At 48.2% G+C, this 17,742-nt stretch overlaps 1 protein-coding gene across 2 annotated transcripts in view; it reads left to right on the forward strand.

Moving 5' to 3' along the window:
* The window catches only part of LOC115086787 (zinc transporter ZIP9-like), an 83,912-nt gene that overhangs the window by 53,987 nt on the left and 12,183 nt on the right, over nucleotides 1-17,742 (forward strand). For both annotated transcript variants that reach the window (XM_029593112.1, XM_029593111.1), the window contains exon 4: nucleotides 17,442-17,510. In XM_029593112.1, coding sequence (XP_029448972.1) covers nucleotides 17,442-17,510 — 69 coding nt within the window. The remainder of the gene's footprint in view (nucleotides 1-17,441; nucleotides 17,511-17,742) is intronic.

Below are 17,742 nucleotides of genomic sequence, written 5' to 3' on the forward strand. Positions count from 1 at the left end.
GCAAAAACCAGTTGTAGTATACCACAAAAATGAACAGCAGAACAACAGTGTGCAGTCCAACACATGGAGTACAGACAAGCAAAAAAAAAACAACCATACAGGAAGACTGCTACAGAAACTAAGCAATATGTTGTACAGTTGAGGTACACAACCGGAACTAATAACAGTGCTAGATTTTAGAAAACTGAACCCCCCCCACCCTCCCCGCCTCAATAGTGCCTAAGTTAAAAGAAAGTTGGAAAGACAACAGCACAAAAGGGGTTAATGGATATAAAGAGCTGGTATGTAATAACAGTATGGAGGCGCACCACTAGCCCTGAGGAGCAGAAGATGTGGATGAGAGCCACCGCTCATAAGGGCACCATATCATATTAAAGTGAGCAAGCTTATTGTGCTTAAATGCTGTGATTTTCGATAATAAAAAGATATTGTGGACTCTGCGTTGCACATCATTTTTTGTAGGAGTGTTGGGGGATTTCCACAGACGAGCAATTTCACAGCGGCTGGCCGTAAAAACAAAATGAGCCAGCCGATTATGATCGTCAGTAAGCCCTGGTATCCTTGCGCCCAATAACGCCTGCGCGGCGGTGGGGGCCGGTATCCCCGGCATCAGGACACACAACCATTGGTGGACATCACCCCAAAGCGCCTGCAATTTAGGGCAAACCCACCACATATGGTAGTAGCTACCTACAAGCGAACAGGACCGCCAGCATAGATCGGGGTATAGAGGGGTAAACTTATGCAATTGGGCGGGAGTCAAATACCACCGATATAATACCTTATAAGAGTTTTCAATAAGCGAGGCCGCTATACAACCTTTACCCATGGTTTGAAAAAGAGTTTTCCAAGTTTGTGGGGTCCAAGAGACCTGAAGATCCTGTTCCCACAACTGTTGGAATTTATAGCTAGAGGATGACTGGGGTAATAGCATTTGATAAATTTGGGATAAGGGCTTGGAGCAGGTATTCGCCTTCTCACACAAGGTTTCGAAAGCGGAGGGCTCAGAGGTAAAATGGGCCGCCAGCATAGCTGCCTTTGTAAAGTGCAACAATTGAAAATATGGGTATATGGCCGAGGCCGGTAGTGAATAAGCCCGCTGTAAGTCAGGAAAAGATCGCAGGGCGGTGGAGCCCCAAACGTGCCCCCACTGGAGAATACCGCGTCTCTGCCAAATGAGAAAGGCGGGATTCTCAAAACCAGGGCTAAAAGCCTTATTAGCATATAAGTAAGTACATAGGTGATATTCCCTGGTACCCACCAGGGAAGATCTGTATTTAAGCCACACTTGCAATAACATGTGGGTAGAGGGGGAAAGCACCGTAGCAGGGTCAAGTAACCAGGTAGATTTGGGCTGCCAGAGTAGGCTGTGAATAGGAAGAGAACCCAGGGACACCTGAGCAAAACGTGCCCACGCCGGCAGCCGACGGGTCCTATGCAAATCCACCAATTTTTTAAACTGAGCAGCTTGGAAATAGCGGGAAAGATCAGGCACACTGAGACCCCCACCCCGCTTCGACCGCATAAGCACCGCTCTGGCCACCCGTGGTCGACGACCTGCCCAGATAAAAGTCATGCAGCGCTGTTGCCACTGCCGAAGAAGGGAGGGTGGGACTAGAACAGGGAGGGCCTGAAAGAGGTAGAGTAGTTTAGGCAAAAGAGTCATTTTAGAAGCCGCCATTCGGCCCAGCCAGGAGATATGATAACGACTCCATTCTTCCATGTCCCTATCAAGTTTTTTCCATAAAGGAGTATAATTTATGTCAAGTAGGTCCTGAGTAGCGCTAAGCTGAATCCCCAAATACTTGATGTGGGAGGTAGCCCATTTAAAGGGGTACAGATCCTTCAAATAGCCAATTAACCTGGGCGGGGTGGTAATATTAAGAATCTCGGATTTGTCCCAGTTTACCCTAAAGCCTGAAACACCACTAAAAGATTCCATTTCGCTCATGAGCCCCTCCAAAGAGTTCTCCGGGTCGGTTAAAGTTAATAAAATGTCATCCGCATAAAGAGAGATTTTTATAGAGACATCCCCAAATCCCACACCAGAAATACTGGGATTGCGGCGTATGTTAATGGCAAAAGGTTCAAGAAAAAGCGCAAAAAGCAATGGGGATAAGGGACAACCTTGCCTGGTACCCCTTTGCACAAGGAAGGGCGAGGAATATCCCCCATTGACCTTTAAACAGGCTCTAGGACAGGCATACAGTTGTTGTAACCAGGTCAGAAAGAAAGTACCAAATCCCATCCCCTGCAGAGTGTGAAAAAGAAAAGGCCAGTGTACCATATCGAACGCCTTTTCAGCGTCTAAGGAAAGGGCGAGCGCTGGGGCGTTCCGTTTCCGGGCTGCCCATATAGCATCGAGAATTCTATGTACATTATCCGCCGTAGTTCTGCCAGGAATAAACCCCGCCTGATCAATATGGACTAACTGAGCAATAAAGCAGTTCAGGCGATTGGCTAAAATTTTGGCTAACAACTTAACGTCAATATTCAGAAGAGAGATCGGTCTATACGACCCACAGACAGTTGGATCCCGCCCGGGCTTGACCAGGAGTGTGATCCCAGCTGTGTTGGCTAGAGCGGAGAGAGAAGCCCCGTCACGGATAGAGTTAAAAAACCGTAATAAGAGGGGCGACAAAGCTGTGGCAAATTTCTTAAAAAACCGCGGGGTATAGCCGTCAAGCCCAGGCGATTTGCCCAGTTTGAGAGAGTTAATGGCCTCCTCCAGTTCCATGGCAGTGATATCCTTATCTAAAAACTGCCGCTGGGCAGCCGTTAAAGTAGGTAGGGGAGTTTGGGCAAGATAGGCTGATATGGCACCCTCCGGGATAGTAGTATCACAACTATACAACTGTGAGTAGAATTGATGGAAACGCCGTCTAATGGAAGGATCATCAGTAAGTAGAATCCCCGTGGGATCCTTTAGTTTAGAAATAAAGGCTTGAGATTGTCTCCTTTTAAGAGTTTGGGCGAGGTAGCGACCAGCCTTATTACCACCCTCAAAAAAGGTTTGCTTAGCTAGCTCTAACTGATGGGCAATTTTGGCGGAGTCGAGTGCCATTAGTTTGTCCTTGGTCTCCTTAATGGAACGCTTTAAGGACAAGGAAACCGCACCCCTCATATGCGTGCGTTCCAGCCTCCGTAAAGTGAGTAATAATGCTTGGCGTTCCCCCTCCCTCTGCTTCTTGACATAAGTTGCACGAGCTATTAGAGAACCCCGTAAAACACATTTCAGACATTCCCATAGTGTCCCTGGGGAGACATCACCCGTATCATTAAGCCTAACATATTCCTGTATTTCTGCCACCATTTGTTTCTGAAAGGCGCTGTCTTCTAAAAGAGAATCATTAAGGCGCCAATATTTCTGGCCAGGGTCCCGGTGATCCAAGCGCAACTGAAACCAAATAGGGGCATGGTCAGACCATACAATAGGTTCAATGTCCACCTCCCGTACAGCAGTAATTTTCGTTTTATCAATCCAAAACATATCTATGCGAGAGTAGGAATCGTGAGGGGCTGAATAATATGAATAACAACGCGAGGAGGGGAAGCGAGTGCGCCAGACATCCACCCCAGCTATCATAGTGATGATGCGCTTAAGGGCCTTCCGAGATCGGATGGAATCAGAGCTTGTCCCAGTGGAATTATCAAGATGTGGCTTAAGAGTTAAATTAAAGTCGCCCCCCAAAATGACACTGCCCTCTGCTTTATCCGCCAGAACGGAGTACAGCATGTCATAAAACTCAGCTTTTTGAGAATTAGGGCCGTAGAGCGCACACAGGGCAAAAGCTTCCCCCCCTATCAGCACATTAAGCAACAGATAGCGACCTTGGGGATCGGGATAGGAGCCGCGGAGTTCAAACTGTACATTCTTATGAAAGAGTATACCCACCCCGGCATATCTAGAATCGCTCGTCGCCGCCGCCCAATATTGGTTGGGGAAAACAGAGGAGCGCAACAGTCCCTCATAACGCTTTCTAAGATGAGTCTCTTGCAGGAAAATTACATCAGCGGATAACCGCCCCAGCTCCTGAAACAAAAGCCGGCGCTTGCGCCCCGAGTTTAAACCTTTCACATTAAGGGAAGTAAAGGTCACTGTAGACATGGATAATGACATCAATCCCCATCCCGTGCTCAGGAACCCCACAAAGGCCAGGGGAGGCGAAGCAGCCAGCTAAACGCGCAGTCGCGGGCCAGCAAGCGTCAAGAATGAGTTCTGCCCCAGCAGAAAAGTGGTTGAGCCCCCAAATATGACCATCCCCCCCAACTATCCTTATAGCAAAACACATACAATTGAGGCAATTTCCCCCTCCCCCCTCCCCCACCATCCCCAACGAAACCCAGGAAGGAGCAACTCGTTCCTGGAGAGAATAGGAGGAAGTCCCCATACCGGTGAACGAGTCCTCCCGCCCTCAGAGCCAGAAAAGAAGTAGAAACAATAGCTAACATAGCTTAAACTGAGATCACCCACGCGACAGCGAGACCATTAAGATCGAAGAGCTAAATAGTTCCTAGACATCCCTGCTATAAGCAGGAAACTGGATCATCACGGAATCAGTGCAGCAAAGTAAGTCAGGTAGGAGTAGCCGGTGGCAGAGTTCCACTGATATTTCTGCGTAGCCGACGACCTCCCTTAGTGACTCGTTGCCAACGAGGAGCGGCAGATTTGGTGGGCTGAGCAACTGCAGTTGGTAATCCTGGGAGGTCCACCGAGAGTCCCACTTCCTTCAAAGCCTGCATGGCGGCATCCAGAGTGCGAAGCTTAAAGGAGCGTCCTTCAACTTGAAACCATAAGCTGAAAGGGAACAGCCAACGATAGCGAATTGATGCAGCAGAAAGCGCTGAAGTGATGGGGCGAAACGTGAACCGCTTGCGTAAAGTACTAGACGCCAGGTCCGCGTAGACAGAGATCTCATGGTCGTTCCAAAGCCAAGTGCGTCGCTTTCTGGCGGCCGTAGCAACTTGTTCCTTGTATGTGAAAGAGTGAAAACAAACAACTATATCCCTGGGCCGATTATCGCTCCGGGGGCCCAAGGTCCGGTGTGCTCGGTCAATCTGGGGATCAGTGTTGGCAGCTCCACCCACGTCACCAGCGTCTCCAGCAGCTCCCAGGATTAAAGTACAAATCTGCTGAATAACTTGGGTACAGTCGGAGTATTCTGCGGTGTCAGGAACCCCTTTGAAACGCAGATTGCACCTCCGGGACCTGTTCTCCAGGTCCTCCAGCTTTTCTTCCAGGTCTCCCTGCGAGGTTTGAAGGGCCACCACCTCTGTATGCTGTTGGGTCCAGCGTTCCTCATGATCATCTAGCCGGGTGTCAGCCTCGTCCAGCCGGTGGCAGAGATCCGCATGGTCCTCCCTCATTCCCTGCAGGGTAACTGCAATTTCTTTTTTAAAGGATTTGATATCTTGCCTGATTTCCATGAACCAGGATCTCAATTCGGAGCGAGAAGGCAGGGAAGAGTCCTGGGCCCCCGGGGGGTCCTCATCGCACCCGGAGCCCTCCGAGTCACATGCGGCCGCCATCTTGGGATCCTGTGAAGCCGGAGCTGCTCCCCCTTTCGAGTAGGAAAACCGCTGAAAATCGATCGGTTTTTTCCGCGCCGTCATGTGCCCGCCAGCAGCAGCCAGTGGAATCGGGGGGTGGCGATCAAAAGCGCGTGGGTGATCGCGGCGAAAATCAAAATTTGCTCCGGGGCACGGGGAGCTCCTCTAAGAAGCAGCCGGCATGGGAAGTGACGTCACTTCCTCCTCCTTGTTAGCTCTGTTTTGACACGGGAGATTTCTGTTGTCTGATGCTGTCGTTTTGCAGATGCCGAATGTGCGATGGAAGGCACAACATTCCCTTTCTCTGGGGATGAAAGCGACAGTGTGAGAGAGTTAATGCAAATGAGCTTTTTTTTTTTTTTTTTGTATAACAGTGGATCAGTGCCAGACTTGAACTGGAGTGTTTCTGTCCATGTTACTGTGTCAGGAGGCGTTCTCAGATCAGTGAGCGTGCACCTGGCACAGGGATGTCTGTTGGGCACACGTGTGGGTCCGAGCTCTCCTGTCCTAGCCAAGAAACCACGTGATAAAAAGAATGAATTGATAAACCTGAGAAACAATATCTGCCGAAAAAATGCATGAAGTGAGCCTAGGAGGGCAGAATTTTCTTTTCAAACAAAGAACTGCTGAAGAAGTCTAAGTGACACAACATTGTATATAAGGAAAGGTGGGAAGATAATTGAGGACATGATTTCTATGAGATGCAGCTCTTTTGATTATAATATCAAGAGAAATTGCACAGAGGAAAGACTCAAACTTGATTCCTGTTTGTGCTTTAAGCGGTGGAGGTATTTGAAGAAGTGATGATAGGCAGAGAATGTCTGGATTAGCACTGAAACTGGATAATGGATCAGTACTGCCAGATCTGCCCATTTTTAAGGCCCTCTGCTTGTCCCATGCCTTTTGGAATTCTGATACCATTTTTTGCTTCCTCTGTCTCCATTGGGAGATTGTTCCATGCAATCCTCGCCCTTTCTGCCAAGAAAAGTTTCCTTGGGTTACACCTAATTCTGCCTCCCTCCAATCACCTGTCATGACAGTTTGCTCTAGAACTTCCTATCCCCTGGAAAATGAATGAGCATAACTTGCTCCCTCAAATTCCCAGGTACTGCACATCTGTGCTGAGAAAGGCAGGAGGCTGCTTAATGACAGGCGTCAGGAAGAGGCTCACAGCAGCAACCAATTTCTTGGGAGGTTTCAATTATCACAGGCTGAATCTAGTTGTTGAAACCTAATGAGTGTCAAAAGAACTGCAGTAGAGATTGAGAAGGTGTGAAACTCATCTAGGGAAAGTGCTCTTCAGGAGGGCGATGAGGGGGGTTATTCTGTGTTTGCAGCTGGCATGTAATAGACAAATCAAGAAAATGCACTTACAAATATATTAGCAGATCACAGTTTTTCTTCTGTAAAACATAAAGCTGTAAATGTGAAAATAGTATTTAAAGCCCATAAGCTAGCTCTGACAGGAGTTGGTTAGGCGATGGCCTTCCATTCGTTAGCAGGATGCTAATTTTTTCTGTCTTGGTGTTGCGGAGAAGGCTTGCAAATGCATATCCTCCGCTGGCAGGGATGAAATCTTGCAATGTACCCAAGTAGAGACCCCTTCAAACAGAAACTACAACACAAAATAAGGGATCAGAAAAGCTATTAGAAAGCAGCATTCATAACCATTCATTTAATCTGTTACCCGTTAACAGTGGGAACCGGCAGCCGAATGAGAACGGAGGAGGTGTGTGCCGTTGATACCGCTTGGGGCGAGAGGCGGTGGCCTCTCGCCCCAAGCGGTATCAGCGGCACACACCTCCTCCGCTCTCATTCGGCTGCCGGTTCAGAAGAGCTTTCTTTTTAAACTTCCAAACTAAAATGGGCGGAGACCCTTCTCAGACAGTTTTATCAGAGAAACAGTATGAGAAGGGAACCCTTGAAGCAGACGGCAGAGTCCACCGAAACGGGAGCTCACGTCGGGTGTTGTGACCTTGGCGACGCCCAGTGGGACCTTGCTGTTCTAAGACATGGGAACAGCAAGGTTCCCACTGCGACGCGCAGTGGGAACCTTGCTGTTCTAAGACATGGGAACAGCAAGGTTCCCACTGCGACGCGCAGTGGGAACCTTGCTGTTCTAAGACATGGGAACAGCAAGGTTCCACTGTGACGCGCAGTGGGAACCTTGCTGTTCTAAGACATGGGAACAGCAAGGTCCCACTGCGACGCGCAGTGGGACCTTGCTGTTCTAAGACATGGGAACAGCAAGGTCCCCACTGCGACGCGCAGTGGGAACCTTGCTGTTCTAAGACATGGGAACAGCAAGGTTCCCACTGCGACGCGCAGTGGGAACCTTGCTGTTCTAAGACATGGGAACAGCAAGGTTCCCACTGCGACGCGCAGTGGGACCTTGCTGTTCTAAGACATGGGAACAGCAAGGTTCCCACTGCGACGCGCAGTGGGAACCTTGCTGTTCTAAGACATGGGAACAGCAAGGTTCGCACTGCGCGTCGCAGTGGGAACCTTGCTGTTCTAAGACATGGGAACAGCAAGGTTCCCACTGCGCGTCGCAGTGGGACCTTGCTGTTCTAAGACATGGGAACAGCAAGGTTCCCACTGCGACGCGCAGTGGGGACCTTGCTGTTCTAAGACATGGGAACAGCAAGGTTCCCACTGCGACGCGCAGTGGGGACCTTGCTGTTCTAAGACATGGGAACAGCAAGGTTCCCACTGCGCCGCGCAGTGGGGACCTTGCTGTTCTAAGACATGGGAACAGCAAGGTTCCCACTGCGCCGCGCAGTGGGGACCTTGCTGTTCTAAGACATGGGAACAGCAAGGTTCCCACTGCGCCGCGCAGTGGGGACCTTGCTGTTCTAAGACATGGGAACAGCAAGGTTCCCACTGCGCCGCGCAGTGGGGACCTTGCTGTTCTAAGACATGGGAACAGCAAGGTTCCCACTGCGCCGCGCAGTGGGGACCTTGCTGTTCTAAGACATGGGAACAGCAAGGTTCCCACTGCGCCGCGCAGTGGGGACCTTGCTGTTCTAAGACATGGGAACAGCAAGGTTCCCACTGCGCCGCGCAGTGGGGACCTTGCTGTTCTAAGACATGGGAACAGCAAGGTTCCCACTGCGCCGCGCAGTGGGGACCTTGCTGTTCTAAGACATGGGAACAGCAAGGTTCCCACTGCGCCGCGCAGTGGGGACCTTGCTGTTCTAAGACATGGGAACAGCAAGGTTCCCACTGCGCCGCGCAGTGGGGACCTTGCTGTTCTAAGACATGGGAACAGCAAGGTTCCCACTGCGCCGCGCAGTGGGGACCTTGCTGTTCTAAGACATGGGAACAGCAAGGTTCCCACTGCGCCGCGCAGTGGGGACCTTGCTGTTCTAAGACATGGGAACAGCAAGGTTCCCACTGCGACGCGCAGTGGGGACCTTGCTGTTCTAAGACATGGGAACAGCAAGGTCCCACTGCGACGCGCAGTGGGAACCTTGCTGTTCAAGACTTGGCTTTTCCGACAGGCCTACCCTGACACAAACCAAACTTAATTTCTCCCCTGATCCCCTCCCCTCCTCCCCTGGTCACCTCCCTCTAACCTCGACACCCAGCCACCACCCTACCCCCCCCTTTTGTCCCTTTGCCCTCTACACCCCTAGCATACCTTTGAAGAAATTTTATCCCAGTAAATACCACCTGTTTCAATTGTTCCATAATTCTATTTAGTTAAGTGATTCCAGTACATTAGTCATCTGTACATAGTATCCCTCTTTTCTGCTTTATTCTCTCCCTTTACCTCTGTTAACTTTACCTCTCCCCCCTTCCCCCCCCCTTTCCCACCCACCTCCTACCCCTTCCCCTCCCTCCCCCCCCCTCGCCCTGCCCCTCAGCCTACCCTCCATCCCCTACCCTCCCTCAAATCTCTATTCCTTGGTTTCATTTATTGTTTATTTTGTTGTATTTTGTTGTTTTTATTTTTGCTCTTGCGTTAGTAATATCATACTGTTTTATTGTCATATTGTTTTACTGTATCTCCCACCTGAGTTCATTGTAAACCGGCATGATGTGCTTCACGAATGTCGGTAAATAAAAGTTAATAAATAAATATATAAATAAATAAGATAAGTACTTAAGCATTTCTTCTGTGAGGTTTTAGGCCTAGGCAATAATTACATTTAGTTAGGGAGTTTAAAAAGAGAGTTCTTTTGAACTGGCGGAGGTGTCGGTGACTGATGCCGCTTTTGGGGCCCATTGGTGGTACGGTTCTGTCGATGCAGAGGGGCAATCCTGTTAAACTCTGGGAAGAATTTCCGTATATATTGAAGGTAGCGGTGAGCAGTATTGTGCAGAGGGTTAAATCCATGGGGGTCTCCTTTAGATGAGGATCCTTTTTGAATGTTTTGTCCTGAGTAAAATTGTGAACCTTTCTTTTAGGAAAGGTTAATGCCGCCTATTCTCAAGCGTGCTATAGTGCATCCTGCATTAAAAAGAGGAAACCTTCCTCTAGATAGTCTGTCTAGGTCCAGTTCTGTTTCTAGCCTTTGGTTGGCTAGGGAAGCTGATTGAAAAAGCGGTGTTAGATCAGCTTAATGAATTTTTGACTGGTGCTGGTTGTTTAAACCAGCATTAGTGTGGCTTCTGTACAGGACATAGTACAGAGACTCTCTATTTTTTTTTAATGTAATTAAAGCTTTATTGACCTTATAACACTTAAACATGTAGGTGAATTTTAAAAGCTCGGCGTGCGCCAAAGCCCAGGAGATATGTGTGTCTCTTGGGCCAGCGTCTTACAGCCACTGTGGAGTTTGGGCCTTTTCAGTCTGTGTGCGCTCTGGAGCTTTCTCATAAGCTGGTCCTGCTACATTAAGGTCCTTGCCCTCCAAGTTGTTTACTGTACCTTGAGAAGTATGCCTGAATACAGAAGACCAAAATGGAGAAGGAAATCCCCAGAACCCTCTGCGTGTCTTTGGCCTGCCTGGGCTGAATGGACTCTGAGTGACTTACAGAATGTCCCTGGATATCTGTGGAGGCAAGCTGGCACCAGACAGGTGATGTCTATTCATAGAGTCACCACAGGGAAGCTTCAGGCACTATTCTCAGGAGTTTGTAATCCACACAGTTACAGACCTGTTGATTGACTTGACCAGTAAGAGTTTACCAGAACAAAGAAAGTCATGGGAAATGGGCTACACATCCTGGGAAGCCAATCAGGGATAGTTAGCGATGATTTAATCATGCAGTTGACATCACAACTTATGTAAATGATCCTTTGGGCAGTCATGCAAGTCTCTAGAACCTTCTACCCTGTATTTGAATGTTATCTATAAAACAAGGATCACTTTCTGTATACGAGGAGATGCTGGTCAGATTGTAAGACGAAGGGCACCCAGTACCCAGCATCTCCCGAGAACACTTATATTGACTAATAAAAATACATTATACTTTTACTGAGTCCAAGTGTTCTTGTGTCCCTGGCCATAAGCACAGAGTAAGCTTTAACATTTTTGGCACCTGAACAGGGACCTGAACCCTGTAAGCTTTAACAACCTGGCTATGCTCTGTTTAAAAGTCTCTTACAACTTTCTTTACTCAAGCTTTTAGCCGATTGTTTTAGCTGACAACATGTTAAGTTTCTGATATTTTGTCAATATGATTGGTAACTGGGTTCAGTCATTGTGTTTGAACATTGTTTGTATTTTTGTTATCCGCTTAGCTCAGAGATTCTGTTTTGAGCAGTGTTTGGATATTTATTTCCGGTTTGTTAGTTGGATAAATTTATCTGGCTTAGTTAAACGCCCAGGGGTTCATATTCAGCCGCTGTGCAGATCGGTTTGTTAGCTGCAGTGCAATGCTTTTTTTTTTTCCTCAGAGCAATCTGTTCATAGTTTGGTTAATCAATTAAAACCCATTCTTCTCTCAAGCTAGTGGTTAAATCTTCCAGGGTTCTTTCACAAGCATTAAACACCTAAACATTCATCTGTGTGTTGTCTAGTTGTCCCTATTTCTGGTTCCAGCTCATCTTCAGACTCCTCCATTCTGCTCCACTTCCCTTACTCCTGGGGGAATTCGGCGTTACTGCAGAGCGCAGAATTTGGAGCAGGCCCCAGGATGCTGCAAGCGGAGCCCATGCCACTTGTGGTGAAGAAGGAGTAGGCCCCAGCATGCTGTGTCGTGGCAAAAAGGGAGCAGGCTCCAACATGCCGCTCTATGGTGAAGAGTGTACAGGTCCCAGCGGCTGCGAACATGTGTGAGGGTGGGTGTGTGTGCCAGAGAGAGGGAGTCTGTGGGAGGAGATTGTGTGTGTATATGTGTGAGAGATTGTGAGCTGGTATGTGTGAAAAAAGGATTGTGTGTATGTGCGGGCGCTTGTTTGTGAGAGAGGGAGCCTGTGTGAAGGGATATATGTGTGTGTGTATGAGAGAGGGAGCCAATGTGCAGAGGTATGTGTGTGAGAGAGAGAGCTAGGTAGCCGGTGTGAGAGTGAAAGGGATCCTGCTAGGGAGATTCTGCTCAAAATATTTAAAACTCTGCATCTTTGAGCAATAACTTTTCTGTATTTACATTTTAAATGTAATTATTTAGGCTGCCATGCATATTGTGTTATTTTGACCAGTATGCAGAATTTTCCATTTTTTCACACACAGTAACATAGAAACATAGAAACATAGAAATGACGGCAGAAGAAGACCAAATGGCCCATCCAGTCTGCCCAGCAAGCTTCCCTCATTTCTTCTCCCATACTTATCTGTTTCTCTTAGCTCTTGGTTCTAATTCCCTTCCACCCCCGCCATTAATGTAGAGAGCGGTGGAGGAGCTGCATCCAAGTGAAATATCTAGCTTGATTAGTTAGAGGTAGTAGGAGTAGTAACCGCCGCAATAAGCAAGCTACACCCATGCTTATTTGTTTTTACCCAGATTATGTTATACAGCCCTTATTGGTTGTTTATCTTCTCCCCTGCTGTTGAAGCAGAGAGCTATGCTGGATATGCATCGAAAGTGAAGTATCAGGCACATTTGGTTTGGGGTAGTAACCGCCGTGACAAGCCAGCTACTCCCCGCTTTGTGAGTGTGAATCCTTTTTTCTTCTCCCCTGCCGTTGAAGTTATGCTGGATATGCGTGAAGTATCAGTTTTTCTTTTCCCCTGCCGTTGAAGCAGAGAGCTATGCTGGAAATTCGTGATGTATCAGTCTTTCTCCGATGCCGTTGAAGTAGAGAGCCATGCTGGATATGCGTCGAGAGTGAAGTATCAGGTACATTGGTTTGGGGTAGTAACCGCCGTAACAAGCCAGCTACTCCCCGCTTTGTGAGTGCGAACCCTTTTTTCTTCTCCCCTGCCGTTTAAGCAGAGAGCTCTGCTGGATGTGTGAAGTAACAGTTTTTCTTTTCCCCTGCTGTTGAAGCAGAGAACTATGCTGGATATGCATTGAAAGTGAAGTATAAGAATGGAGTGATCAAGCTAGTTGAAAGGCATCAGGAATAGAGGAAGGTGGAGGTAGTAATCTGGATATTTGGTTTGGGGTAGTAACCGCCGTAACAAGCCAGCTACTCCCGTCATTGTGAGTGCAAATCCTTTTTTCCACATTTCCTCATGCTGTTGAATCTTAGAGTGATGTTGGAGTCACAGTAACCATGTGTATGTTTATTGACTAAGGGTATTGTCTCCAGGCAGTAGCCATCATTCTGGCGAGTCACCCACTCTTCATTGGCGGCCTCTTGACTTTATGGATCCACAGTGTTTATCCCACGCCCCTTTGAAGTCCTTCACAGTTCTGGTCTTCACCACTTCCTCCGGAAGGGCATTCCAGGCATCCACCACCCTCTCCGTGAAGAAATACTTCCTGACATTGGTTCTGAATCTTCCTCCCTGGAGCTTCAAATCGTGACCCCTGGTTCTGCTGATTTTTTCTTATGGTAAAGGTTTGTCGTTGCCTTTGGATCATTAAAACCTTTCAAGTATCTGAAAGTCTGTATCATATCACCTCTGCTCCTCCTTTCCTCCAGGGTGTACATATTTAGATTCTTCAATCTCTCCTCGTACGTCATGCGATGAAGATCCTCCACCTTCCTGGTCGCCCTTCTCTGTACCGCTTCCATCTTGTCTTTGTCTTTTTGTAGATACGGTCTCCAGAACTGAACACAGTACTCCAGGTGAGGCCTCACCAAGGACCTGTACAAGGGAGCTCTAGCCCCTGCTGGGGAGCTCTAGCCCCTGCTGTGCTTCCCTCTATTCCCTTCACATTTATACAACTCATACCCAATCTGTGGGTTAGTGAGACCCTGCCCAGTGCCTGCTCCTCCCAACTGAGACTCTCTCACCAGGCTGCAAGGAAATGTAATTGTCTAGTGTTGCCCTTTTTGTAGTTTGTTTTTTTTCCTTTCAGACTATTCAGATCCTAAACAGATATTGGTTCAATGCTTGAGGCACCAGTTCCTGTGCAGGGAATTAAGGTACAACTTGATGCATCACCACAGTCAGATAAATGTGCTGAATACAGATCCTTTTATCTGTAATATAAATGTGAGAAGGCATCTGAGAGGAGAAAACAAGGCAATAAAAGAAAGACACTTAAGGCCCAATTCATACTATTGGGTGCATCAGGGATTCCCAGCCTTCAGCCAGGTTTGATTTTGGGACTGCCCACAAGGAATATTTGCATACATATGGCCTCAGAATCAGGTTTATTTGCATAATTTGAGTCTCCTGTAAAGCAGAGCAGGTCTGGAATCCTGAGGCCTGACTTTCTGAAACTCCCAGGTAATGCATAGAGGTGTCTGGACTGACCACATCTCTGCTGTGGAAAGCAGTTTGAGCAGATAAATTATTTTAGTTTTAATCGTGCCCACAGATATATTTCTACATCTCTTCCTGTCTGGGTCGGAGTGTAATGTCAACAAGATATCTGATTTAACCTGTGCCATGTCAGCTGTTTGTTTGGTTTTTTCCAAAGTACACAGGCATTGACTTGAATGATGTTTCATGCAAACTGCTGCAGCCATAACTGGTCCCCTGATTGCAACTGAAGGCTTACACTGCAGCTACTCATAAGCTGCTTGTCACACGGCCTTCATAGCAGCCGTCCATGTTACCAGCTAGCAGCACGAGGAGAAAATAGCATCCTTGAAGTGTATATAAATTATTTATGTATTTTGCCTTTCAGGCACTTCACAACATTACATCCAGGTACTATAGGTATTTCCCTGTCCCCAGAGGGCTCACAGTCCTGTAAAGATCACGGGAGAACAGGCGCTCCATGCTGCGCGCCCGCTCTCCCAACACGCGTCCAGCCACCTCTCCGGGGCGCGCGATCCTACATTTAAATGAGGGATCGCACTAAAAAGAGGCGCTAGGGGTGATTATGTGCCCCTAGTGCCTCCTTGGCCCAGGAGAGGTGGCTCCGTCAGCGGGTTCAGGAAAACGACTCTCAATTTTACGAGCGTCGGTTCTCCGAACCCGCTGACAATGATCGTTAGGAAAACGGACGCCGGTAAAATCGAGCATCCATTCTCCTAACCGGACTGGCCAGCATATTTATTTATTTATTTTTTAACATTTTTGGTTCCTCCGACTTAATATCGCTAGGATATTAAGACTTTTCCTGGCAGCTCATAAATTAACGCCTGCCCTTGGGCAGGCGTTAATTTATGAGCTGAAAATGGCCGCACATTTTACTTTCAGAATCCCGGGGACTAACTAATTACCTCATCAACATGTATTTGCATGTGATGAGCACTGTTAGTTTTCAAGGGGTTAGCCGCGCGTTTTTGAGGCGCTAAACCCCTTACAGTATAAAGGGTAGTAGACGCTCCTCGAAAACACAGGTCAGGGGCTCCCTCTTCCCCAGTTATGTGTTTTCATATACCTTGGACCCCCTTCCCAACCTTCCGCAGAACCGGTCTTGATGGGGCCTGCCCCACCCGCCGGAGAGCTGGAATAACCCTGAACTTCTCCGCTCCTCGCCCTTCCACACGTTACACTTCCAGCACCCCAGTTGACAGAAGCAGCGCTGGAGGCAGGAGGAGATCGGACAAGTTCGTTCCTTGCCACTGGGGGGAAGGGAGTTGGGAGCCCTGGGGGCGGGGGTCCAGAGGGGCAGCCGTATCTTACTGCATAAACATAACTGGGGTGGGAGTGGGGGCTTGACCTGTGGGTCCTGGAACATTATTGTCAGTTGTAGGAGGGGTTTAGGAGGTGGGTGTGCAAAGCCCCTGACAGGGTCATATATGAAAATATCCGGGGGGGGGGGGGGGGAAGGAGAAAATCAGGCTATAGGACTCTTACTTCCTCGTATTTTTGTCTCGTTATCTTTTGAAGATATCTGGTTAAATAACGTTATCTGGCCACTCAAGGCTTTAGAGGTGCTCTGAAGCAGGTGGAAAGTTATCCGGCTGACTTCATCGGAAAGAACTGAAATATGGCAGCGTTAGCTGGATAACCTAGGGGACACCCTGTAGTGTGTCTTTTATTTTTTAATATGGCTAGATTTTAGCCGCATAATGACTTATCTGGCTAAAATCTAAGGGTCTGATTTTAAAAAGCATTTACTCGAGTAAAACTATGATTTACTCCATTAAATGCACTTTTCTGGAGTAAGTGGGCTTTTGAAAATTGCTACACTGTATGCCATTGAATTGTCCATAGGATTTACACATGGAAGTGCACGTTACTTGAGTAAATTGCAAATTGCTACAATAGAAGTTACAATAACATGCGTAACTCTTTTTTGAAAATTACCCCCTATCCGTTAAGTGGTTTGACTGTTCAAAAACTTGCCATGTAGGCAGTGGCTTTCAATACTGGCCTCCTAGTGTTTGTGTGTGATTTTTTGCATTGATTGGTTTTTGGGGTCAAGGTCACTCCTTAAATCCAGAAGGGAGTGTTAGGTTTGGGAGCAGTGGGTACGATGGTCTATCTGGCAGGGGTGAGGCACAGGCGCCTGTGTCCATGCACAAACGTTGCACAGGTCAATGCAGCGAGCACTCCGGACGCCCACACGGGGGCTGTGTGCAAGGAGAAACCACCGACTCTGCGAGGCTGCCATGATCGCCTACAATGGATCAGAGCCAGTGCCGCCTGCAAGCTGGTCCGGATGCCCTCCAAACCGGGGGCCAGGAGGGGGAAGGTTTCAGGCAGGCCTGGACTGTGACCTCCCAGCGAGTCTTGAGACCGGGTGCGACGTGAACGCCTTGTTCCCGCCCATTGCTGTAAGTTCCCGCTCTTGAAACAGCTCGCTGGGCTGATAAGTCAGAGCCCTTTCGTCCTGCCTGCACGTGGCTGTCAGCGGGTTCGACAACGGATGCCGGTAAAATGAAGCATCGTTTGTCGGACACGCTGACAGCTTGCCGCTTCCGCTAATAAGGAGGCGCTAGGGACGCACTAGTGTCCCTAGCGCCTCCTTATTAGCAGGGGCCCTAATTTAAATAGAGCATCGCGCGCCCAGGAGAGGTGACTGGGCGCGTGCTGGGAGAGCGTGCGCTCAACACGGAGCACCGGCTCTCCCGTAGGTTCTTCTGAATCAGCCTGTGTGAAAGCATTGCAGCACGTTGAAAGTGAAACCGTGCGGGAAACTTGTGCCGAGATGGCAGCGTGTGTACTGTCGGTTATGTGTTGCTCCCATTTTACTCTGAATGATTTTATTGCACGCCGCCTGGAATTGTAGCTGTTGCGCTCCAGAAATTGTTTTCAATAAATAAATAGATGTGGCGTCTTCCTTTTTGCTTACTGCTTTGGGAGGATGTTTTATAAGATTAGTTCTCACATCACTCACAGTTGGCTGGGGGACATGTTTCTCTCTTGCTCGGTTTCTCTATGCTCTGTGGCTATCCCAGGTTTTGAGTTGTTTCTTCCTTTTCTACAATATTTTAAGCTGCGAGCCACAAAGGTGTTTACATCTTAAATTGTATTTGCTTTTAGACCCCAGAACTGGAATGTCTGCCGGCACCAGCATCACAGCGACCCTGGGACTAGTGATACATGCCGCCGGTAAGCTGAAACATTGTGGTCTTTGTCACGTAGTGAGAACTGAAGGAAAGGTAAGAGCTGGCCAAAAACCCTCTCTGTGCACTTTAAAACATATTAGATGACAACAAATAAGGACTAATTGGCCCACTTATTCTGCTAGCTAAGGATATACCCCACCTGTCAGCTGTACGAGCTTGACCTCCTGCAGGAGATCGCTCCTTATCCAAGTCAGTTTTGTTTTCTTGGTCCTCTG

The sequence above is a fragment of the Rhinatrema bivittatum genome, chromosome 3 (genome assembly GCF_901001135.1).
Source record: "Rhinatrema bivittatum chromosome 3, aRhiBiv1.1, whole genome shotgun sequence".
Classification (NCBI taxonomy): Eukaryota; Metazoa; Chordata; class Amphibia; order Gymnophiona; family Rhinatrematidae; genus Rhinatrema; species Rhinatrema bivittatum.